We start from the raw sequence: 25,319 nt of genomic DNA, 5'->3' as shown, positions 1-25,319 counted from the left end.
AGGAAGACAGGGATGCACGGGGAGGCAGCCCAAGAGAGCAGAACCCCCTTATTTTACTGATAGACACCCCACCACCCCTCGCTTCTTGACAACAGGTGCTCTCCCGGGAAAAGGTGGAATAGAGGCTTTCCAGAGTGGAAGAGAATGAGGAATATCATTTATGAGAGTGTTGATAAGGGTAAGAGAGATAATGGAACTGTGGTTTTCAAGGGTAAATAAGAACCCCACCAGAGAGGAATGAATAGCAGACGAGCCCAGGAAAGAATCTCTGAGAGACGAGTCATTCTTCTCTTGGCTGCAGCTCGCCATCACCCCCCGGCCCCCAGCCATTTAGTTTCACAAGCTCCCAAGGTCCCCAGACAGAATGCTTTCACCTGCTGACCTCCCAGGATGTCAATGCCTTTGTCACTGCTGCAGATGTTATCTAAACGGAGAGCCCATTAACCGCGAAAAGAGGGTGCTATCGTAAGAGACGGGGGGGTGGGGGGGGGGACGTGAAACTAGACAAGGGAGAAAAATGGAGGGGAGGGCTGGAGTCACCACTCGGGCAGGCGGCAGCCTCCCAGAACACACGCCTGGCTCCCGGAGCCCTGCTGGTACATTAAGAATTCGAAAGAAGTGGGAGCGCCTGGGTGGCTCAGTCAGTTAAGTGTCCGACTCTTGATTTCAGCTCAGGTCACGATCTCACGGTTCACGAGTTCAAGCCCCACATCGGGCTCTGTGCTGGCCACGCGGAGCCTGCTTGGGGTTCTCTCTCGCCCTCTCCCTCTCTCTCTCTGCCCCTCTGCTGCTCACTCTCTCTTTCTCCCAAAAAATAAATAAATAAATAAAATTCTAACAAGAATTCGGAGGAACTGGTGGCAGACTATAACACGTCTCCTGTAAGTATCCTCATTTATTTTATGGAAATCCGGATTTCCCAAACCGGGTGTAGCCAAAGTTATAGCTGCTGCTCTGGGGCTTTCCGTCTGGCAGCCTCCATCAGCAATGCAACGGGGACTCTATTCACGGGCTCCGTCCTCTGAGTGTTCGTGCGTCCTATTTTTGCAACATTCTTCCTGCTGGTCCCTGGAAAATCTGTTACTCAAGAGAACTGATCACAAGGTGCACGTTTTAGTTCTCATTTCTTTTTTTTTTATTATTATTATTTTTTTTTAACTTTTTTTTTTCAATGTTTATTTATTTTTGGGACAGAGAGAGACAGAGCATGAACGGGGGAGGGGCAGAGAGAGAGGGAGACACAGAATCGGAAACAGGCTCCAGGCTCCGAGCCATCAGCCCAGAGCCCGACGCGGGGCTCGAACTCACGGACCGCGAGATCGTGACCCGGCTGAAGTCGGACGCTTAACCGACTGCGCCACCCAGGCGCCCCTAGTTCTCATTTCTTTAGGCAAACAATGAAATGCTTCACTCACCGGAGGCCTTGGGAAGCCAGGCCCAGAAAGTCAGACTCTGCAGGGTGGGAGTAGAACAGGGGGCAGAGGGGGTGCAAGAATGGGCAGCCTGCGGTGTTAAAGCATCCTTCGTGGGCCAGACGCCATGTGGAGGAACTTGTTACTGGGCATAGGAATCAAGTCCCCCAGCGGTATTTGCCGAGCCCGCAAGGTTCGGGGGGAGAAGGGGGAGGGATACTATAGCCCTCACCCTCCAGCCCCGAGTGACCCCCCGCCCAGAGCCTTAAATCTTGGGCAGAATATGGTGGTGAACGATCCCTCCTCTTGCTCAAAAAGCGTGGCTCACACACTGGTTCTCAAACAGTCCCAGTGGCCTACCTCTGAGTTCTCTCCCCCAGGTAGCCGACGAAGTATTTTTGCCTCACGAACAGGTACATCAGTCCAGCAAAGGCGGCAGGAACTAAGTGGAGAAAGGGAAACACCCGTGTGAGTTTCACAGATGCCAGAACATGCTAAGTTAGCATGGTATTAACCCAGTCATTATACAACGAATGTTGGTCACAAAATCGAGCAGAAGCCTCAAGTGCCGGCAGCTGGGGCTGAACTTCAGCAAATGCCCAGGGCTGGTAGAAACCTAGAACCTCGATGATAGTAATGTTACTTTCTACGGGCGTCGTGGTACAGTTTACAAAGTGTTTTCCTGCCCATCATGTAATCTGAATCCTTCGCACATGACCAATATCATCTTTGCTTATTCGAGATGTGAAAACTTGGGCTTCAGGGGTCAAAGGGCTTGTGTAAGACTGCCAGGTGGGATGGGTGGTGTGTGTGTTTGTGTGTATGTGTGCGTGTGTGTGTGTGTGATGTGGTCCGGGGCAGGGGATGGGGAACCAGACCCGGAACCCCAAGCCCAGCTCTAGGCTGGCTCTCTTAAAAGTATACCCTTCCCCTCTGGCCACCAGGCAGTGCAATGCTCAACCTTTTCTGAAAAATTGCTGCCAATTCAGAAAACATCTCTAGAGAAGGAGATTCCCTTTGCTTTCTAGTCCCCTGAGGAGCACCCGTGAGCATCGGGAGTCCTGAACCTTGGATTTGAGAGTGAGAAAACCCAACCCCACAAGAACCATTCGGATCAGGAGCTAATACTTAACTCATTCTACATCTGGACAAAGGGGTGATTGCAGCTTTCCTACCTCTCAGGAATAATTATGAGGGTGATATAAGTGATGGGTATAAAAGCACCCTGAAGACCTCCCAGCATTAGTCAAATGCCAAATTAATTGTGTCGACAGAGTGCTTTTTATATGTCAGGCACTGCCCCCAGGCACTTTGGGTACTTGGGTCTCCAATCCTCCCAGGCCCCTGGTAAAGAGCGTATCACTGTCGCCATTGGGCAGATGAGGAAATTTAGGCTCAAGGAAGTCAGTTTGCCCAGCTGCACTTACCAGACCAAAAGGCCCATGAGGACACACATTTTTGGCCAGCCATCATCTCTGTGCTTGGCATAGTGCCTGGCACATAGTGGCTCTCAAAAATTATTTGTTAACTGAATTAATAAACATCAAGTAAGCCAAAGAAAAGTGCTAAAAAGAAAACCACACACCCAAAATGGCATCAGTTAGGCCAAGTCCCCAAACCGGGCTTCCTATCTAACCTGATAGCAATTTCCATCTCCCTCCAAAATGCAGTCTCAATCTGTAGTCAGGAATTTTCTGATCCGAGCCAAGGCAGTCATGGGTTGCACGGGCCCTCTCCCACGTGGGGGATGGAAGGAAGGCGAGGTCTGCAGGATAAGGGCCCCTCCTCTCCTCTCTAAGGGAAAGAAACCTTGCTCGGAAAAATCCTTTTCTTTTGCTAACAACTTTCTTGCCTCACCCTCCTTCCTATAAAAACCTTCCATTTTGTACAACCCCTCTGCACCCCCTCTGCTTGCTAGATGGGATGCTGGATTGGTGAATCCTTTAATGAAGCCGATTAGGTCTTCAAATTTATTCGGTTGAGTTTTATTTTTTAACAAGGTGGAATCTGAAACCAAGTTTGTATAATTTTAAAGCCGTGTTACCACCACCAGTGCCATCAATAATCACATTTACTGGGCTTCTATTGTTAGGTTGAACTATATGAACTGCCACTTTTGTGGATCCTAAACTGTCAGGCATCAGCAGTTTTCTATGGTTCAATCTGATATATGCCATGCACTATGTCAGGGACTTTATGCACAGTCTCTCAAGCATCCTGGGAACTCAATTATTCCTGCTTTACAAATGGGGAAACTGAGGCTTAGGAAGGATGAGTGAAGAACAGCCCAGGGTCACACCACCAGCAATGAGTGTCCTCACAATAGTCTCTAGGGATGCCTGAGTATCCCTAGGCATCTCTAGGGATGCCTGAGTATTTGATTAAGTATCTGACTCTTGATTTTGGCTCAGGTCATGATCTCACAGTTCGTGTGTTAGAGCCCTCCCATCAGGCTTTGTGCTGACTGCACGGAGCCTGCTCGGGATTCTCTCTCTCCCTCTGTCTCTGCCCCTCCCCTGCTCATGCATGTGCGCTCTCTCTCTCTCCTTCTCTGTCCCTCTGTCTCTCAAAATAAAGAAAGAAAACACTTAAAAATTAAAAAAAAAAAAAAAAAAAAGAACTGTCTCCAGTCTGTCAGTCCCCAGACCCTCCCAAAATACTAGTGTTACGTGACAGGTAAGAAAACCAAAACACAAAAGAAACCACTTATGAAGTTCATGCTATTATCTGAAAGTCACGAAACTGTCACAATTCACAATCTGCCCTGAACAAAGTTTTTCCTGGTTTGTCCCATCTGGATGGCTCTGCTCTAACTTAACCAGCACATCTCTCTCTCAACAGGAGCTAAACTGAACATGAGCTCACAAGAGTCAGGGGTGGAAAATGGCTGTGCTCATGCCTCGTGGACCCACCAGGCCGCCTGGAACAGTAGGAAAGGCACAGTGGGTTCGAATCTGGACTCGAAAATTCTGAGGTTTGAGCAAACCGCTTGTCCCTCTGGGACTTGGGCTCCTGCTCCCGTAAAGTGAAGAATCTGGGCGAGAATGATCTCTGAAGTTCCTTTTGACTAAACAATCCAGTAATTTACTATAGAGCATAAGAAATGACGATTACCGAAGAGGGTTTACTGACACCTTTGACCCCTAGCAATGCCAACAACTGCTGGGCAGAAAATGCATAGTTCCGGGGCTCTGAAACACCTTCACACTCCCTTTGTATTTATCTAGCTAGAACAACTCTAGATCCACCTCTATCGAGTATCATCTAGGACCTAAAAGGAATCCTAACTCCTCGTATAAGCGTAGTTTGGCTTGATTTTTCAAGTGACGCCAGACACGTTTCTTATTTCACTCGGGATAGATAGTGGTAAATAAATAGTGAGTGATGACAGCCTTATGGAGCACAGGAGGAGGCCACATGCTGTCCCTGAAGGGGTTTCTGCTGCCATCCCTCACCTCTGTTCTCTGTCCCCGCGCCTGATTCCTTTCCTTCATGGCGCTTCTCACTCTCGGCAACAATGTATCCATTCGCTTTTTTTCCTGTGGTTCATCTCACCAAGTGCCATGTGCTCGGCCACTACATCTTGTTATTTATCACTGTGTATCTAAGCACAGGGCTCGTCACGTAGGAGGTGCTCAAGGTCTATGCATCACATACGTGGATAATGCAGAAAAGCCCTGGTGCAAAACCCAGGACTTAGCGCCAGAGACCCGGGCTCTGTTTCTGGCTCTGTTATTCACCAGCTGAGTAACCTTGAGCCCGACATCTCATCTCCCCGAACCAAAGTGTGCTCCAGGCGAATAGAGGGAGGGGCGCCTGGGTGGCTCCGCGGGGTTAAGCGTCTGGCTCTCGGTTTGGGTTCAGAGCCCGTGTGGGACTCTCCCTCTCCCTCTCTCTCTCTGCCCCTCCCCCACTCGCTCTCTCCACCACTCTCAAAAAGAAATAAAGAAACTTAACAAAAAGATAACAGAGGGAGATAATACGCCCTCTACCTACTCCCTCAAGTGGGAGAAGAGGTAAGGATTAAAGAGTCCCTCGGGGGACACTTGTGGCCTTTTCTTACACACCCCCGCGGGGGGCCACATTGTGGAAGCTGGCCAGGTCACGCCAGCCGCCCCCCCCCCACCCCCAGCCAGGCACAGTGCCGATCTCCAAAGGGGACCCGAAAAACACGACTCTGGTTTCCTGGTCCTTTTAAGTCAACTCTGGGAGTCAACCTGCTGAAGTCAAGACCGTGGGCGGCTGCTAACCCCGGAGAAGGCTGGGGACCTGGAATCCGGCCCGTGGCTCTGCAGACCCAGGCCCGACAGAGGACCTGCCACCCTGCAAGCTTATTAGCAGAAGAGCAGAGTGACGGCGGTCCCAGAATAGATCCCTCAGGCGCCCTCATTTATAATGCCCTTGTATCTGCGCTAACACTGCTTAAGGATTCTGAGTCACATTTAGCCTTAAACCACCCTTGTCGGCGCAGAAGCTCTCAACCAGCCACCGGGGAGCAAGCATTAGCAATGCATTATCGCACCCGCTCTGCACAGGCGCAGAGCATGCCTGAAACACGACCTCCCGAGGGTTCTCACCTCTCCGAGGGCTTCACGGGGATCGGAGCTGGAGGTCAAGCAAAGTCTTTTCAACAAAAGAGCCCGCGCTTGAACCTCCCCACGGCGCACGCTCCAGAAAGAGAGCACACAAGGAGAAGCCAGAGTTACCTTGGCTGCAGAGCAGCCCCGCGCTCCAGAGCACGACAAGGAACGTGGGGTACGCGTCCACACAGTTTTGGCTGTAGAATAAAAAAAAATAAGGAGAAGAAGCATCAGGAAACACGCTACCACGGCACCATCTGAAAATCACCTGAAACCCCAAGCCGATAATCACCATCACACATGAAGCACGAACCCCATTCATGACTCCACTTATATCTACCGGTAGGACCCGGCTGCCGCATGAGACATAGGCAGTGGCATAAAGCAAATACATGCTCAGAATCCATTTAGTCCCTTCCTCAGTGAAGCCAGTCGGAGACTCGGTTTCTTGATGGATTCGTTTTGGCAGGGTTCCTGCTCCTGGCTGTGCCAAAGTGCTTCTTGGAATTGAAAAGTGAGCAACACAGACAGCAGGGCTGTGGCAGCTGTCAGGATTGGGGGTGGGGGGTGGGGGGTGCAGGAGAGAGGAGCCCAACTGAGAAACCATTGTCAGACACACAAGTCAGCTCAGACCCACAGGCGAGGCTGGGGGAGGGGTGAGGGGTGGGGGTGGGGAGATGAGCTTCGAGCGTGAAAGAAACCAGGGTCGATTCGGAAAAGCTGACGCTCAGAAAGGTCTCGTGCTGGTGGTGCGATCGCCGTGTTCAGGGCTCAGTCTTCACTCTCGGGGAGGGGCTCTCCCCTCACACCGGCCACCATGCTGATATTTTACACCCTTTGTCCCCCCGGACACTCACCGCAGCCGTGTGAGCGCGCAGGGTGACTGCATGCGTTTTCTGCGGCTGCTGGAACAGGTCGCCCCAAACATCGGGGCTTAAAACAAGACAAATCATCTGGAGGTCAGAAGTCCAAATGGGTCTCACTGGGCCATGGTCAAGGTGGGTCAGCATGGCTGCAAGCCTGCTGGAGACCCTAGGGAAGAATCTGTTTTGCCTTGCCTTTCTCAGCTTCTAGAGATCACCTGCATTCCTTGGCTTGTGGCCCCCTTCCAACCTCAAAGGCAGCAGTGGCCGAGAGGGTCTTTCTGACACCCACTTCTCCGCCTCCTTCCTTCACAGTTAAAGAACCCTTGTTAGGGGTGCCTGGGTGGCTCAGTCGGCTAAGCATCTGACTTCCTCAAGGCATGATCTCGCAGTTCACGGGTTTGAGCCCCACGTCGGGCTCTGTGCTAACACCTGAGCCTGGAACCTGCTTCAGATTCTGTGTCTCCCTCTCTCTCTGCCCCTCCCCCACTCTCTCTCTCTCTCTCTCTCTCTCTCTCAAAAATAAATAAACATTAAAAAAAAATTACAAAGAAAAGAACCCTGGTGATCCCATTGGTTCCACCCAAATAATCCAGAGTAATCTCTTGATTTTAAGGTCAGGTGGTTAACAATCTGAATTCCTTCTTGCCATGTAACAGAACCTACTGGTTCCCGGGATTGGGATGTAAAGATGTTTCGGGGCTCTTTATTCAGTCTACCACAGTTACCCTCATCTTCACATGAGAAACTGAGGTTGGGAGAAGTTGACTAACTGCTGAGTGTCACTGAGCTACAAGGTGGTGGGGCCAGGATGCATGTCCTGGTCAGTCCAACTCTGTAACCATATCTGTTAGCTCTTCGACTACACTAAAAAAAATAGCAAATATCCTCTGGAAAAGTTGACAGTCTCGGTCAGGACCATCAATATGCACATCCACATTGATAAAAATCCCCAACAAAGTAGGGCCAGATGGAACATACTTCAACATCATAAAGGCCACATATGAAAACACCCACAGCTAATATCATACTCAATGGGGAAAAACTGAGAGTGTTCCCTCTGGGGTCGGGAACAAGACAGGGATGTCCACTCTCACCATTCACTATTTAGCATAGTACTAGAAGTCTTAGCCTCAGCGGACAACAAAAGGAAATAAAAGGCATCCAAATCGGCAAGAATGAAATCAAACTTTCATTATTTGCAAACAACATGATATTCTATGTAGAACACCGGAAAGACTCCACCAAAAAATTGCTAGAACTAATACGAATTCAGCAGAGTCGCAGGATGTGAAATCAATGTACAGAAATCTGTTGCATTTCTATATGCCAATCATGAAGCAGCAGAAAAAGAAATCAAAGAATTGATTCCATTTACAATCACACAAAAACAATAAGATACCTCGCAATAAACCTAGCCAAAGAGGTAAAATATCTGTACTCTGAAAACCGTAGAACAGTTATGGAATATCTTGAAGAAGACACAAAGAACTGGAAAAATATTCCATGCTTATGGACTGGAAGAACAACCATTGTTAAAATGTCTATACTACCCAAAGCAATCCATACATGTAATGCAATCCCTATCAAAATACCACCAGCATTTTTCACAGAGCTAGAACAGTCTTAAAATATGTATGGAACCACAGAACACTCTGAATAGCCAAAGCAATCCTGAAAAAGAAAAACAAAGCTAGAGGCATCACGATTCGGGACCTCTAGCTATATTACAAAGCTGTAGTCATCAAGACAGTATGGTACTGACACAAAAACAGGCACATAGATCAGTGGAACAGAATAGAAGATCCAGAAATGGACGTACCACTACATGGTCAACTCACCTTTGACAGAGCAGGAAAGAATACCCAATCGAAAAAAGACAGTCTCCTCAACAAATGGTGTTGGGAGAACTGAAGAACAAGGTGCAGAAGAATGAAACTGGACCACTTTCTTACAGCATACACAAAAATAAATTCAAAATGGATGAAAGACCTAAATGTGAGAAAGGAAACCATCAAAATCCTAGAGGAGAACCTGGCAGCAACTTCTCTGACCTCAGCGGTAGCAACGTCTTCCTAGACATGTCGCAAGAAGCAAAAATGAACTCCTGGAGCTTCATCAAGATGAAAAGCTTCTGCACAGTGAAGGAACCAAACAACAAAACTAAAAGGCAGCCTACAGAATGGGAGAAGATATTTGATAAAGCATTAGTATCCAAAATCTATAAAGAACTTATCAAACTCAACACCCCCCCCAAAAAAAAAGACCAGTTAAGAAATGGGCAGAAGGGGTGCCTGAGTGGCTCAGTAGGTTGAGTCGGTTAAGTCAGTCCAACTCTTGATGTTGGCTTAGGTAATAATCTCACGGTCATGAGATCGAGCCCCATGCCGGGCTCCTCACTGGTCACGGAAACTGCTTAAGATTCTCTCTCTTCCTCTGTCCTTCCCCATCCTCAAAAAGAAAGGAAAGAAAGAAAGAAAGAAAGAAAGAAAGAAAGAAAGAAAGAAAGAAAAAGAAAGGAAGGGAGGGAGGGAGGAAGGAAGGAAGGAAGGAAGGAAGAGGAAAAAATGAGCAGACGACATGAATAGATGTTTTTCCAAAGAAGACATCCAGATGGCTAACAGACATATGAAAAGATGTTCAACATCACTCATCATCAGGGAAATACAAATCAAAACCACAATGAGACACCACCTCACACCTCTCAGAATGGCTAAAATGAACAACTCTGGCAACAACAGATGTTGGCGAGGATGTGGAGAAAGGGGAACCCTTTCGCATTGTTGGTGGGAATGCAAACTGGTGCAGTCACTCTGGAGAACATATGGAGGTTCCTCAAAAAGTTAAAAATAGAACTACCCTACGACCCAGCGATTGCGCTCCTAAGTAGTTACCCAAAGGATACAAAACTACAGTTTCAAAGGCAGTGCATGTACCCCAAAGTTCACAGCAGCACTATCGACAATAGCCAAACTATGAAAAGAGCCCAAATGTCCATCAGCTGATGAATGGATAAAGAAGACGTGGTCTACATAAATACAATGGAGTATTACTCATGCTGTGTGCAATGACATGAATGGAGCCAGAGGATATGCTAAGCAAAATAAGTCAGGCAGAGAAAGACAAATACCCTATGATTTTACTCATATATGGAATTTGAGAAACAAAATAGATGTACATACGGGAAGGGGGGAAAAAAGAGAGAGGGAAACAAATCACAAGGGACTCTTTTACGATGAGAACAAACTGAGGGTTGAGGGAGGGAGGTGGGTAGGGGATGGGCTAGATGGGTGATGGGCATTCAGGGAGGGCACTTGTCACGTTGAGCACCGGGTGTTGTGTGTAAGTGATGAATCACTAAATTCTACTCCTGAAAACAATATTACACTATATTTTAACTAACTATACCTTGGATAAAACCTTGAAAAAAGAAAAAAAATACACGCACATCCGTGGAAAAACCACCTTACAAGACATGGAAGCGTGAATGGGGAAGGGCAGCGCGATGGAGTGGAAAAGGCACGTGACTAAGGTTTCGCCTCTGACCTGACGTTCACCGTCTGTTTGTCAATGGCAAAATAATCACTTTGGACGTAGTTTTCCCACCTGAAACACTAAGAGACTGATAGTAACTCTAAGATCCACGTAAGCTTTAAGAGTTGATGCGCTAGTGAGGTGGTCCTCAAAGTGTTGTCCCTGGATCAGCAGGCATCCGGAATACCTGGGAACTTGCTAAAACTGAAAGTGTTAATGCCCATCTGAGACCTACAGAATTAAACACTCCAGGGGTGGGGCCCCGCCATCTGTGTTTTAACAGGCTGACTGTTTTAACAGGCCCTGTAGGTGACTCTGAAGCACACTCAAGTTTGAAAACCACTGGTCTAATGTCACTCAAACTAACAGGCAAAGCAAAGATGCACTCTTCAAAGCGTATTTGGCCTTTTATCCGAATTCCTTCCTTGGATTCCTTCCTCTGGACCCTCCCTGATCTGGTTCTCATGACTTTCCTCCTAAATCGGCGACGGACCCTTATTCAGACTGATAGCGTCTCATGCCTCAGTGGTACCATTGAGGACTCTGGAATGGCCGAGCCCTGGTCCATCCCCCGGAGAGAACCCAGAGAGGATGTGCCGTGTCCCTGGCCACGGGAAGTTTCATGTCCCTCTGATGATCAAAAGATCCGCCACCGGAGAGGTCAATGAAATTAAAGGTAAGAAAGCAGCGTATCCTACCCTGGGATACAGGCACAGGGGAGAGAGCACAGCCCCGCTGGGCTTGCTGGGTACCCAGGGGTTTCACTGATCTAGCGGACACAGTAGTACTTAGGTAAGTACTTCTGTGTCTCATTCCCAAAGGTGGAGAAAAACAAAAGGGAAAACACGAGTCCTTTTCTCCACGAACACATTGATGGTGTGGTGCATCATACTGAACACGGCACAGTGACCTGTCCACAAACCCGGCAAGCGCCTCAGAATCAGACCCGGAGGAAGGGCAGGGGCCTTGAGCCAACTTATCATTTGGGGTGAAGTCCTCAGCGAACAAACAGGTCCCGTACGCAGCTATGGAGCGCCCCAACGCCACAGCTATTACGTATTAGAGGAACAAACCCACAGCCTTGGGACTGAGAATGTGACCCTAGAAAACTAGGTCACGTTATTATTTATTTAATTGAATAATGCTCTATGTCCAATGGGATCTAATACCTGAGGCTCCAACAATTTGACGATCTATTAATGCCAAAGATCGCCCCTACGTCCTCCTCATTCACATGCTTCCGGTTTTGTTTGTATTTGAGTACTGGTTTGGGCTGGGTGACGCAGTTTTTCAAAATGCTTAATTATCTAAGGAATTTGCTCATTAGAGAGAACGGTATAGTAATGTGACATTGGATCGGTCCTTCAATCATTCCTGCCTGTTGTCTCAAGTCACCCGGGTCCCTCATAAAACACGGTCTGTCTGGATTGGAATGAAACTCCCAACTCCTGTCCCTCGATCTAGCTCAAGCCAGTCTTTTTCCGATCCAGAGTCTCTGACCCGTCTTCGATCCACAGCTCCCCCCCACGCATATGTCCCTCCTTGGCAGAGAGCCACCGCCGGGCTGAAATCAAGTGGCATTGGTCAGTGACAGGGCCGTCCCTTGAGGTGGAGCCGGATGGATGTTCACACGCTCTTTAAAGGCACAAAGCCTGGGTCCGGTGCCTACTCTGCCGCTGCGTGAGTGCACTGAGCCTCAGTTTTCTTCATCTATAAGAGGTGAGTGGGGACGTAAGTAATTACCGCCCTGGCTTCTGAAAATAAAATGAGATAGAGCAGTGCCCAGCCCAGAACAAGCATTCCATAAACGGTGACTGTTACCTCTCCAATGTCTTCCTTCTTACAGTCCCCAGTGGAAATGCCTTTCCTGCGGACAAATTATTATTACTCCAAATTTTCTTTTGTGGAGGGTTTTGTGCCGTTCTTTCTACGAGACAAAATTGACAGACCCATCTTGGCTCTCTTCGTTTCCCCAGGTCTGATTCTGAGGCACTTGCCCGATTTGTCGACAAGTCACTCTGCTGTGTTCAATGTGATGCACGACACTCTGTGTGCTCATGGAGAAAAGGACTCGGATTTTCCCTTTTGCTTTTCTCCACCTTCGGGAATAAGTACAGGAGAACTTACTAAGGGTTTTGTTTAGGTTAACTTAAAGCAAGTAAATTATCACTAATAACGGTAATAGTAGCTATACTAATGGATGGAATCAATGCAGAACTATTAGCTTCAAGTTATTTACAAGTCCACCCTACTTAGAAGTGAGCCTAAAGCGGATTCTGAAGGGTGCCTGGGTGGCTCAGTCGGTGAAGCGTCCGACTTCAGCTCAGGCCGTGATCTTGCGGTTCGTGGTTCGTGGGTTCAAGCCCGGCGTTGGGTTCTGGGTTGACAACTCAGAGCCTGGAGCCGGCTTCGGATTCTGTGTCTCCCTCTCTCTCTGCCCCTCCCCCACTCTCTCTCTCTCTCTCTCTCTCTCTCTCTCAAAAATAGATAAATGTTAAAAAAGAAAGTGGATTTTGAGAGGTGCAGGGGAGAAGGGACATTAGGGTGGCATTTTCCAAAAAAATGCATTTTGTGAAGCACTAAACCCTGGATATGATCTGCCCAAAAAAAGGGATGGGGGGTGTATCTGTCCGTAAAAAAGACTTCCCCTTCTTGGAGAAACCAAGAATCATAGTGTTCCTCAGTACCTTAGAAGTTCTCAAAAGTCCTGTTTTACAGAACTTGCTCTCCTCTGTAATACCTGTTACCAGCCCAGGAACGTGTAATCTATGGGACATGTGTAGAAAATTACATTTCTCCAGAGACCCGTCACCTCTCTGCAGCCCGTGCTCACCAGCATCATGGGGAAGAATCTTGGGTCAGTTTAACTGAGATTTTTCTCCAGAAATCAAGCTCTGTTCTAGCTGTGCGCAGCATCTGGGAACAGGGCTTTGGACTACGCCTTGCACACGTGAACAGAGTCAAGGTCAAGATTCTTTTTATCTCTCAAACCCTGACTGGGCTCTACCCTCGTAGACCGTTAACCGGGGCCCCGTTGGAGCCGATGGGCCACACCCAGCCGCGATACCCGTTTATCAACGCCCCCCCCCCCGATCTCGAACCATCTGCATCACTCAGCAGTCATATTTGGTGCTGAAAAATCTGCATCAGGCGTTTCAATCCGCCAGCATCATTTATCCTTTATGCTAGTTTTTCTTTACAGCCATGGTCTGGAAACATTTATGATCTCACACCCCATCAACCAGAAGATCTGATCGTGCAACCCTGTGACGGGTATATATACACACAGCTCTCAACCTGTGTATTAAAACCAAGCAAAGCTTAATTTCTTATTTTTTTAGATAGCAAGATTAAATCCCTGTTCTTTTCTTGCTGCACATCCACGGCTCAGCTTGCACCCTCTTTGGTGCTTTGGGGGCCAGACGAGCTACGGCCAGAGAAGAGTGCCTATGACACAGGACCCCTTGGCAGGAACTTCCTGGCAGACGCACGCACACTGGCGCCTCTGGGTTCTGCCAGCACGTGGTGGCCCGTGGCCCTGATCTTTCAGCCCTTGGACAAACCACCACAGGCACACAGAGTGCCGTCAGCTGGGTCAGGGAGGAAGTGGTCTTTGTAACAGAACCACAGCAGCGTCTGGGCCGCCTCCCTCTTCCAGAAAATTCTCCGTTTCTTCCCCTTAGCTGCTCCCGCTCTGCAGCTCCCTCTCCTCCCAACTCTTGTGGCTCTCCTCCCACGGAGGTGAAGCACAGACGCATGGCTTTGGGGAGCTGGGCCACGCGCCCACACCGTGGGGACCCCCGGCGCAGCCGGGATGGGCCACCGCGGTCCTCCAGCGCCTTCTTCCCTCCGGAACCCCGCAGCCTTGCGGAACTTCCAAACCGCCCTCCCAAATGACGCAGCGCAGCGGCCACCAAAGGGCGACTTCTGCAATTTGGAGGCTGGCGCCCCGGGCCAGGTACGGGCCGAGCCACTCCTTAGGCGCAGAGCCAGCGCCCCCCCTGGGGGACGCGGCAAAACCCGGACGGCCTGGCCTCCTCCTCTTCGTCTCCTCTTCGTCTCCTCTTCGTCTTCGTTGCTGCCAAAACGGAAACTGAACTTCCGCACGAGGTGCGGGGAAACCACCGCAGGTCACCTGCGCCGCCCGGCTTCTCCGGAACGGAGCCACCCGATGCAACTGCTAATAACGCGGAGATCTGGGCAGAAAGAAGCTTCTCTTTCCCAAGTAGTCAAAAAGCGTCAGTGTGCCCTTCGGGGTTGTTTGCAGAGAGCGTTTCGGCTCGTCCCTGATCAAAGACACCTTCTTCGCGCCTCTCGCACGCGGGGTGTCTGAGAGGCGCTCTCACGGCTCCCCCTGCAAATAGCACAAAGACAGCGATGCGCCCTGCGTACGTTCCCTACGCTCCTTTAAGTGTCCGTGTCTAAAATGGCTTCAGACGCATCTTTAAACTTTTTCGACTGATTCTGAGAATTGATACCCCGAAGGTCCACATGTTAAAAGAGAAATATCCCCGTCGGTAGTTCCCTGAGACCAGACTGCTGGAATGACCCTACTGGGGACAGCAGAGTGTGAGCGAGGGGGGGCCCCACGCAGGTGGCGAGGGCCCGAGTGAAGGGGAGGTCTTGGAGGGGCTTCGAGCACTCGGGAGTGGCCTCAAGTCCCGAGCCCAAAAGGCAAAGGGCTCAGAAAGGGTGAAGGGACCTGTCATATCAGCCTATGACAATTTCCTTGGGTATCCACGACTGCCCCTTTGGAAAGATCTCTGCGGCCATCAGAGCCACCTCCGAGTTGAGACTGAAGGCCAGCTCCTTGGCCAGCTCCTCTCCGAAGCCTTTCCCCGTGACGGGCCCCTGGTCACAGGCACAGAGAAGCAGACAGGCCACTGCCTGAAACTGCTGTTCAAATACATTCTGCGTAAAGGAAAAACGCGTGTGTGAATAACGTCCATTCAGATTTGCATCCCGAGTAGCTCCCATCTCCTTCTCTGAGCTGCCCAGGTATTTTCAAACAGCTTTTTTATTCAAAAGTAAAGAATGGCGGGGGGAGGGGGGGGGATGGGGAGGAATTGCACAGCTCCCCTGTTCTTTCTGTTCTTGTTCTGGTTGCTCAAGGAGAGCGGGCGTTACGAAAGGTCCCGGCAAACCTCCAGAAGTCCCCCCAAGGGGGACGCAAGGGACAGTGAGCTGAAGGCGGTCACCACCGCGTCCCACCTGTTGCCTCCAAAGCCAGCCGATGAGTTTGCATGGCTGGTTTGCATGGTAGTCCCTTTGGACGAATTCCCCAGGAAGTCGGTAACGCTGTGGCTACGTGACTGGCTCAGAGGCTTCTGGAGCACGGGGGAGCTGCGGCGATCGCACCTCTCCCCACTCCCGCCCCCACTACCCCTAATTCCTTTCTTTAAACACTAGCCCTTATCAAGATGACCAAGGGTGCCCCCAACACCCCCCACCCAGGTGAGGTTCAATCGTCCCTGGGAGCTCTGCCTTCTTGGCACTCTGAAGGTCGACCCAGACAGACATGTAGCCTTGACGGTGGCCTTCACTCCAGTAGGAAGGCCCCCCCTTGCCCAGGGCCCCACTCTGTTAGTTTGCAGTATCAGGGTTTGAACTCACTTGGCAGTGTAGACGCGTTCAAAGGCAAGTGTTCCCGTCCTCTGGAAGCTCCGCCCATTCTGTGTCTTGCTTTCATGCTCCACCTTGTGGGCAAAGAACCCTGACAGAGGGAAAGGTTTGGATCTGGTTTACCATGGGCACGTTCATGAGCCTGTTGTCCCCTTATTTTACTAGAACATTAAATGTTTCCTCGGTGTGCCCTCCAAACAGCCCCGAATGTCTTCTGTCAAACGTCATTTGCCAGAAATTCACTCAGCAGCTATCTCTACTAACCTCTGCCTTGCCACGAGCCAGACACTTAGCTTGCATCCGAGAACAAAACACACAAAGGACGTTGGCCTGAGAAGCTCATGCTCTGGCGGGGGGGGCAGAGGAGGAGGCAGACCGTAAACCGCGAACAAAACACTTAGATGAAATTTATCCAGTGCGCCCAGCCGCGGATGGAGGGGAACGCAGAGCCTGGTGGGGGGCCACGTGCGGTGCCCACGGGGTGGACAGAGCGAGAAAGCACTAAGTGAGCCCAGGCCTGGAGAAGAGGATAGTTGAGGAACGCCTGCCGGATTTGGTGGCGTGACTGTGACCTTGCTGTGAGCCGCGGTAAGAAAATCAGAATTTGTGCCCATCTCATGAGCCACAAGGAGTCACTGGCAGGGATAAGCTGAGCGAGTGGTGGAAGCAGGAAGCCACTCCGTCTTCTGCATGGGGAGCGTCCAGAGGGGTCAGGACCGGGACAGCGGTAGATAGGGAGCCCGCTAAGGTGGGGCGGTGGGCTGGGGTGGGGGCGGGGGGGGAGTTGCCGAGAAGCCAGAATGCCAAGGGTCTGTCTATAGATTGGATGGAGCGGGGAGGGCTGAAGGTCTCTCTCCCTTCCCCTCGTCTTTTACTCCTCTGCTCCTATTTCCAGAATATCAGGGGTCCCTGTGGGATCCCTTTTCATCAGCTTGATATTAGCCTCCTCAAAAAGCTGTGAAATGGATGCCTTATCAACCGTGTATAGGAATAAAAGCCTTCTCTGGTTTCCTTTTGGGCAAAAGCACAGCCGTACCCTAGCAACGTGCCTGTCTGGGGCATAGCAGCTACGGGCCCGCTGGTAAGCAGGGGGCGTCACCCTCCAGCAGACACCTGACGTCTATTCCCTCGATGGGCCTTGTGCCCACTCCGTGGAGTGGGCCATGCTGTCTCCACTTTGTAGACAAGGCCCCAGTGACTCAGGGGGGTTGGGTGGCATTCTCAGAGCCACCCCACTGGGGAACAGTGAAGCTGGGGACTCAGATCCAAGGGGGCAGATGAGGATATTTTCTTCCTGTTGCTGTCACACTGCAGCTCCCCGCAGGGGACCCACCAGCCACACGGGGTTTAAGTACACAGCTGTCTGTTCTGAATGTCTCTTCTTAGCACAAAGGACAGCAGGAAGTCCTGCTCACTGGCTTTCCAGAACCTAAGGGTTCCGAACCTAAGGGTCCAGAACCTAAGAGGCCCTCGCCTCTGAACAGGTGGCAGAGATAGTATTAAGAAAGTCAGAGGTATGGGGCGCCTGGGTGGCGCAGTCGGTTAAGCGTCCGACTTCAGCCAGGTCACGATCTCGCGGTCCGTGAGTTCGAGCCCCGCGTCGGGCTCTGGGCTGATGGCTCGGAGCCTGGAGCCTGTTTCCGATTCTGTGTCTCCCTCTCTCTCTGCCCCTCCCCCATTCATGCTCTGTCTCTCTCTGTCCCAAAAATAAATAAACGTTGAAAAAAAAAAAATTAAAAAAAAAAAAAAAGAAAGTCAGAGGTGATTTCTGCAACCAGCAGCGCGACGTGGCTATAGTTCTCCGTGCCTGCCTGCCTTCTCTCTCTCCTTGCTCAGACAGACCCCTTCCTCGTTTGCAGGGCTTGCCCTCGACCTGTGACTTCCAGCCCATTCCTGCCGCCTCTCCGGGCCTTTGTCTCATCAGTGTTCTCCCCAATTCCTGAACCTTCCCTCTCTTTTTTCCTCCTTCTCTTGACCCTAGAAACATACTCGGATCTTTCCTACCCATTGAACAAAAAAGCAAGCTTGCCCCAGCCTACGAGGCTTTCCCTCTCCCTCCTTCTTAGCTACACTTGAACGAATTTGCCTTCCTTTGCCCACGCCTCGCCACCCATTCACACCCCACCCCCGTGTTATCTTCCGCCATGTTACAGAAACCTCGAGCGCAGAGACCATTGATAGGCTTATCTTGGCCAGCTGCTGACGGTGAGCCAAACCAGAGAGATAGCGCCAGAGTCAGAGACACAGAGAGAAAAGGCTGCCGACCACTAAAGAGCACACACACCGCATGCCGGGCACCGCAGGCTACTTTCCCTAGGTTGTTCCATTGCAGGGTGGCTTTGTTTGTTTGTTTGTTTTTTGGGTAGGCTTCATGCCCAGTGCGGGGCTTGAACTCACAACCCTGAGATCAAGACCTGAGCTGAGATCAAAGGTTGGACGCTTGACCGACTGGGTCACCCGGGCGCCTCTCCGTGCGATATATTCAACAGATATGCACGGAAGTCATCGTAGCCCCACTTGTCAGTTGAGGAAGCTGGGAGTCTGGGAAGGCAAACAGCTTTCTCAGGATCACATACAAAGATCTTGAGGACTTAGCTAGGCACAAAGTTAATACGAGCCAGCAGTGCGATAACAAGTGTTCAAAAGAATAATGCACCTGTGATTATCTTAATAGGATTGATGTCTGGATCTCAGGAAGAGTGAGTTTCCCTGTACAGGAAGCGTCTGTCTGCATCTTAGAAAGCTCAGGGCAAGATGGGTGGGAGGGTGTAACCCAATGACAAGGGACTCTGGAAACCAAGTCACAAAGGAAATGATACATTGATGACAGGATAGCTGACTCTGTAAACCTAGAAGCAGCAAGCTTTTCCAGACAATAGAAACAGGACCAGTGGATAGAAGTTACAGGGCAGTAGATTTCAGCACGTGTAAGAAAGCACTTCTTGAGTCGGGAGCGTTTGAATAAAAGAATTTGAGGCAATAAACGTAGCATAAGCGTCTACTTTTTGGAATTGGATTGAATCTCAGTCCAACCATTGTTCTAGCCTCTCCAAGCCCCACTTTGCTTATCTGTAAAATAGGATCGATCGATCGATCGATCGATAGATATAGATATAATTCACAGGCTGCAAGGATTCAGTGAAATAGTCTTATGCCCAGCCCAAAGCACCACGCTCGACACAAAGCAAACTCCCAATACACCTAACAAGGGAAAGGGGGAGTCCAGTAGCCGTGAGCTCTCTATCACGGGAGGGTCCAGGCCGGAGCTGTTGAGAATGCTGCAAATAAGATTTCTGCTTTGGGGGCGCCTCCTGAGTCCTGTTTCCACGGCCCATTTAACCCTACGTTGGGCCGTTGGGTCTTCCAATATGGTGCCCGTGAGATTCACTTCGAGTGTGTGTGGTGGGGGTGGGAGTACCAGGGATGGCACGGAAATGGAGGTGTTCCCCGCCAGCTCTCTAGCCCTCCTTGTCCTATGCTCACAAACCCCTGTGAGAGCAGGGCCACGATGTCTCCCTTCCTGGCTTCACGGTAAGAAGAGAGTTGAGGCGGGAGGATGATGCCAGCTCCCACCGCCTTTCCCCACAACCAGAAGGGCGGCCGGAACGGCTCTCCTGCTGGAGGACATCTCTTCTCTGCTGCCACTCAGGCTTCCGTGCATGGGCTCAGTGGCCCTTCCCCTCGGCTCACCCTCTCCTCTCAAGCTAACTAGTTGGGCTGCTTATGGAAATCACTTTCTCCAAATCCATGGGTATCGCCTGCGTGTTTCTGCATGTCAACGCTGCTGGCACCTCGGCAGGAGGGGTCGGAGGCCCTCTGGATGCTATTTATAGGAAATGCATCTATCTGCATTCCCTGGGAAACCAGCCTTTGGTGGTTCCGGCCCCGCTTTCTTGGAACGACGTATCTGAAACTTGCTCTGTGCTTCCAGATCTGTGTTTTGCTGGATCGAGCTGGAAGAGGGCCACAGGTTCAAAGATCTTGATGACTCAACAACGTTTCAGAGTCGGAGGGGGAAGTTCCAGCGGGCGGGCCGGGCTCTGGCCTCTTTCTGGGAAATGAGGTTCTCACACAGTGAACAGAGAGCACCAGACCCAGGACACCATCATGGACACATGCGGACCGGACCTCTCTGTCGTGGGGCAAAGACAACGTCTAGGGTGCCTGGCGACAACACGGAAGTATTTTTTAAAACTAAGGGGAAGGGTTTGAAGTGGCATTTGGCGGGGCAGGGAGAGAGAGGCACCGTTTTTGCATATTTTCTGAACTCTCTGAGGAGGACCCATGGTTGCAGCCTTGAGGTTAATTAGCATTGCAAAGAGAGGTTCGGGACAGGCACTTGAACCTTTGCGTTTGCCTGAAAGCCCAGGTGTAAGCGAGCACAGATATTCTCTTCCGGGTCGTTTGGATTTGTCTTGTTCCCCGACATGGGCACATTTGACGGTCACAAGTAAAAGGCCTCACCCAGCAGTCTCCACATCACACGGCAGTCCGGGTCTCGGCCTCAGAGGGAAAGCATGGCTTTCATGTGGCTTCAAAAAGAGCCTGAAAAAGTCTCCGGGCCCCAAACGGTGGCTCCACCCTGGTCCAGGTTTGCAGCTCCCCACCGGGCAGCCTTTATCCCGCATCAGCGGCTGGAGCTCTAGCAGCGAGGCCACTGTGTTGTGTCGCCATCTCTCTGAAATGGCCTGCCAAAAGTCAAGGCCCCCACGCCGCGGCTGTTAAGGCTCAGACGTTTGGCCGCCTATCATCTCCCCTTCCACACCGTACCAAGGAAGAAGACTTCATCTCATCTGCCAAAAATAATTAGGAACTTCGCCGTCCCCCTCAAGTCGGATCAGGGCTTGCTTTGCACTCGGGGAAAAGCCCGGGACCCACTCGACAGGCCCGGACCGGGTTCTGCATCTCGGGAGCGATGAAGAGACTCTATTCTCACAACAGGAGACCCTGCGGCCCCCCCCAGCTCAGCTCTGAACCGAGAGGCAGCAGTTCGGGGTGACCTACAGCCTTCCAGCTAGCTTAGCCCCATCCACACTGGCCAGTGACAAGGCACTGGCTCCCGGGTCCACCGGTATTTGTCAGTTACATTGCCATTTACAAGGGGGAGGGTGGGTGGGGAGACCCTACACAGCACTGGAAAAGCACTGCCCACTCACCCAACCAGAACGGTCTTTGAAGGCTTCCTACTGACCTTGCCTGGTCATCTCTTTTTGCTATCCTTTCTTTCCTGGGACACCCACCCCACAGCTATGTCCCCATAAAGCCAGGACTCTGACCACCACAAGGGCAGCGGGAGGGGGGGGGGTGTCCCTGGAGGTGTCTGCATGTTGAATAAATGAATCCCTTGCTGATTCGCAAAGCCAAGGGAGCTCCTGACGCCTGCAGAAAATAGCAATGGCTCGAGGAATGGCAGACTAAACAACTCACCTGTTCCCTCTCAGAGCTGCAACTTTATTGTGTGGATTTAGCATGAAAATGGTTGGGTCAAAAAGCAGCCAACTGTTGTTCCACAGAGGAAACATACAGGGGAAAGCGGGTCTCTCTGGTGTGGGGAGGTCTCAGGGAAGCCTTACTCAGGGCTCAGAAGGCTAATCCTCAGCCGCTGTCCAGGTTCAAGTTGGGGGGAAATAACAGAGGATCCCAAATTGGTGAAACATTCAAATTTCCAAAGTGTGACAACAGTGTGTGAACACGCAATAATTACCATTAAGTGGTAACAGCCGCCCTTGGTAGTTACTTTCCTTTTTCCTCTATCTTAATAAACTGCAAAACACAAAGCCACTGGAAATACTTAGAAAAAGAATCTGTGGCAGTCCTAACTCGGAACTTTAAAGAGAAAATGCTACACGGTCTTGTCTTTTTCAGGTCCCGGTACCTTGCGTATTTCTTTCTTCCTTGCTCGGTTTTCTTAAGTGATGGCGAGGTGGATGGAAATGCAAACCCCGCGCAAGAAAAAATGTTTCCTCTCTCTCTTTACATTAATAGTTAATACATAATGCGTATGAAAAATGCTTCAAAACTATACATCGCTAGGAAAAAAAAAAAAAAAAAAGCATTACAAAGAATCTCTTTCTTCCAAAGAAAAAAGAAGCAATACAGAGATAAATGATAATAAGGTGATTTCTTCCTCCCACTATCCAAATTCAATTTTTTTTTTTTTTCTTTTAGCCTACAGGTGACAGGTAACGTCAGTTTCACTGAAGTCAGCCCAGCTGCGCTTAACAAAAGCCCAGTGTCTTGAGACAACATGTATTTCACTTTCCCTTTCTAGGCTTCTTGCCTCCCACCCGGTCTCTGGCCACAGTAATTAATAGTTAAAACGCTGACTGCAGACACTTTAGTAAGGGTTTTTATAAAGCTTCTAGATCGCAGCCCCGGCTTTACAAACATGGTTAGTCACCAACATTGAAGTGCAAGAAATACCAGAAGGAAACCCCCAAAGTCATGCATAAATGCATATATCCTATACATTCAAAGCAAAAAGAAAACAAATACAAGTAAGGGGAAAGTGGGCAAAAGTGTGCACAGACACAGAGAACGGCGTGAGCCTCTGACTTTCAAGCGATTGACAAACAAAATCTGTTTTGTCTCCCCCTCTGAGTGAGGGCGCTCCCTTACCGTTCTGGACCACGCTGATGAGGGTGACAATGGCCAACAGGACAATATTGCCAACGGTTTCCTGATCCATGTTTGCTTCGGGCTCCCCGGCAAGGACTGCTCCTGTCTGGTGACACCCTGTGCTGCTCAGAAAGAGGAAGTGAGGGCCCTGCCTTTCATCACTAGAATTTCCAAAGGGCCCAGCACAGTTACACAGTGACTTCTTCTTTTTCTTCTTCTTCTTTTTTTTTTTTAACTAGCCACCAAAGTGTCCTGGCTCAGTGTGACCTTCCAGGAGAAGCAGGGCTTGGAAGCCGAGCAGGAAGGGAAGACAAAATAAAACTTATGTTTTAGGGGCACCTGGGTGGCTCAGCTGGTTAAGCGTCTGACCCCTGATTCCAGCTCAGGTCATGATCTCTCGGTTCATGGGATGGGGCCCCACGTCGGGCTCTGTGCTGACAACGTGGAATGTGCTTGGGTTCTCTCGCTCGCTCTCTAAAAATAAGTAAACTAAAAACAAAACTTGTGTTTTATTTAGAGAGCACCAAAAAGATCTGTGTTTTGAATGCTGTCACTGCTTTCTTGAATTCCCAGGAAAAAGCCCTGAATACATAACACATGGCAGGGTCCAGAGTAGCAGCCACAGAATAAGGCCTGGATGGGTGAATAAATGGATGAATGAGTAAGAGGGGGACAGCTGACATCTCTGTTTCCACAAGGGGAAAAAAAAAAAGGCAACAAGAGAATTAAAACTAAACCAAAGAATTTAGATAAGGAACAGAAATGAGGTTACAGATGACCCTTAAGGAAACCTTTGAACAGAAGTATTATTAAACACCGTGGCTTGACCCCTCAGAGCTCGTTGTTGAAACACCTTCCTGCAATGGCCTCGGTGTAATTAATGATAAGAGAGGAGAGAAGGTGTGAGAGTGAGCCCGCGGGGGCAGGTAGGTGGTGACCTGGCATTTTACGGGACAGTTTTCTCCGTGTAAATGGCAATCCCTCGGAAGCCACACAGAAAATGCGAGATTCCTGCGATCTTCGGCCCAGACCCAACAACTCTTTTTTTTTTTTTTTTTTAATTTTTTTTCAACGTTTATTTATTTTTGGGACAGAGAGAGACAGAGCATGAACGGGGGAGGGGCAGAGAGAGAGGGAGACACAGAATCGGAAACAGGCTCCAGGCTCTGAGCCATCAGCCCAGAGCCTGACGCGGGGCTCGAACTCACGGACCGCGAGATCGTGACCTGGCTGAAGTCGGACGCTTAACCGACTGCGCCACCCAGGCGCCCCAGACCCAACAACTCTTTAGCAGCGACGGAGTGGAGCTTTTATCAAAACCTCACTTTGAAAGAGAACGTTAGCCACTATACTCGGTGGCCGCAGGGGGCTGCACCGTAGTGTGGGAGAGACCGGCTTGAGTGTCCTCCGTTCAACTGAGAAGAGACAGACGTCCATGGAGGCGGTGTCCAGAGCTTGGACGCGTGGAGGCCAGTAGCTAGGGCAATCCAGATGTGGCCTTGACACTCTTGAGTACTCTCTGAGTGCCTGGGGAACTCTGCCAGGTGTGATATCACAAGACAGCTTAGGGGGCTCAGCACCAGCGAGATTTGTGTATTCACCTTAATGAGATCTGATTCGTATGGGAAGTTTGGTGAAGTTTCAGGAGCTGCTGAGGGCCGGGTAGATAAGGAGTCTGACCCTCATAAAGAGGTTGCCTTTCTAATGCTCATCATAACTTAGAGATAATGCATCAGAGGCGAAGGCCAGTCCCTTTTTAAAGTACTCCCTTTGCAAACAGTGGCAACTTAGCTCAAACTAGCGTGGGCAAAAAGAAAAGGGGGGAAATGATTGGCTCAAAAAATCCAAGGAACCAAGCAACCAAAAGTTAGAAAGAACAGAGAGGTGGTTGGGCCTTGGAGATCAGGCATTCTCTCTCTCTCTCTCTCTCTCTCTCTCTCTCTCTCAAATAGAGTTCTCTCTCTCTCTCTTTCAGTCGCTCTCTTCCTCTCTCAACTTTCTCTTGGTTTGTCAGCTTTATTCTCTCTGCAGATCACTTTTCCCCACACTCTAAAGGACTGACTTCTCTCATCTGAATTTTTAGAACGATCTCACGGGCTCTGGGTAGTCACATATCATTCCTCGGACAACCAGATGGCAGGAAAACGAAAGAACTGGTGGTTTCCATATCGTTCCCTAAAGAAAGATTGGGAGGGGTGGAGGCATGCCAGGTGTACGTAAATACTATCACACTGTGACTGTCCACTCCTTGTAATTCCAGATTGAAACACCCAGTTATCCAAGAAGTGTCTCTCTCATACCGCCTGGTGTCTTTAAGTCTCAGCCTAGTCTCCTTCCTGCTTGGGCGTTTGTGTTTCTGGCGTGTAAGTGTGTGTCCACAGGCACACAACAAACAGCATCGACAGAGTCCAACGATGTCTTTGAAAATCATCCCAGCCTGGGCTCCTGCCTTCCAAGAAGGGCAACCTCTCCTCTTGCTTCCCAAGCCTCCAGGGGCTCCACAACGTGGGAGTGGGGTGGGGTGGGGGGGTGGGGGTTGGCGGTGGGGGTGGGTAATGCCCAGCCATCTCCCCTTTAGAAGAGAAGGCCCTGGTAGGAGTTCAGGAGCTGCACCCCCCTCCCTCCCACGGGGGGCCAGCCACATCCGAGCTCCCCGGAGTCACCCTGGCAGCGTGAGCACGTGCCGATGG

General features: G+C 50.2%; 1 protein-coding gene and 1 long non-coding RNA gene across 5 annotated transcripts in view; both read right to left on the bottom strand.

The window, feature by feature from the left end:
• The window catches only part of LOC123593515 (arachidonate 5-lipoxygenase activating protein), a 29,260-nt gene extending 6,473 nt beyond the window's left edge, over positions 1–22,787 (bottom strand). The window contains exons 1-6 of one of the 4 annotated variants that reach the window (XM_045469561.1): positions 22,630–22,783; positions 16,003–16,102; positions 6,850–7,024; positions 6,119–6,189; positions 1,773–1,854; positions 881–1,093 (exon numbers count right to left, since the gene is read on the bottom strand). In XM_045469561.1, the coding sequence (XP_045325517.1) occupies positions 1,085–1,093; positions 1,773–1,854; positions 6,119–6,189; positions 6,850–7,024; positions 16,003–16,102; positions 22,630–22,699 (507 nt within the window). In that variant the 5' untranslated portion in view covers positions 22,700–22,783 and the 3' untranslated portion in view covers positions 881–1,084. Of the gene's footprint in view, positions 1–880; positions 1,094–1,772; positions 1,855–6,118; positions 6,190–6,849; positions 7,025–16,002; positions 16,103–22,629 lie in introns of those variants that run through there. The other 3 variants (XR_006710364.1, XM_045469723.1, XM_045469640.1) reach the window with 3 other exon arrangements.
• Positions 11,471–12,751, bottom strand: LOC123593631. Its single transcript, XR_006710423.1, has 2 exons — positions 12,211–12,751; positions 11,471–12,099 (listed from the first exon to the last, which is right to left on the bottom strand). It is a non-coding gene; the product is annotated as an uncharacterized LOC123593631 (long non-coding RNA).
• Positions 22,788–25,319: the final 2,532 nt, after the last annotated feature.

Source organism: Leopardus geoffroyi, chromosome A1 (assembly GCF_018350155.1).
Source record: "Leopardus geoffroyi isolate Oge1 chromosome A1, O.geoffroyi_Oge1_pat1.0, whole genome shotgun sequence".
Classification (NCBI taxonomy): Eukaryota; Metazoa; Chordata; class Mammalia; order Carnivora; family Felidae; genus Leopardus; species Leopardus geoffroyi.
The sequence above is the reverse complement of the archived record's forward strand: the minus strand, read 5'-3'. Positions and strand labels throughout refer to the sequence as shown.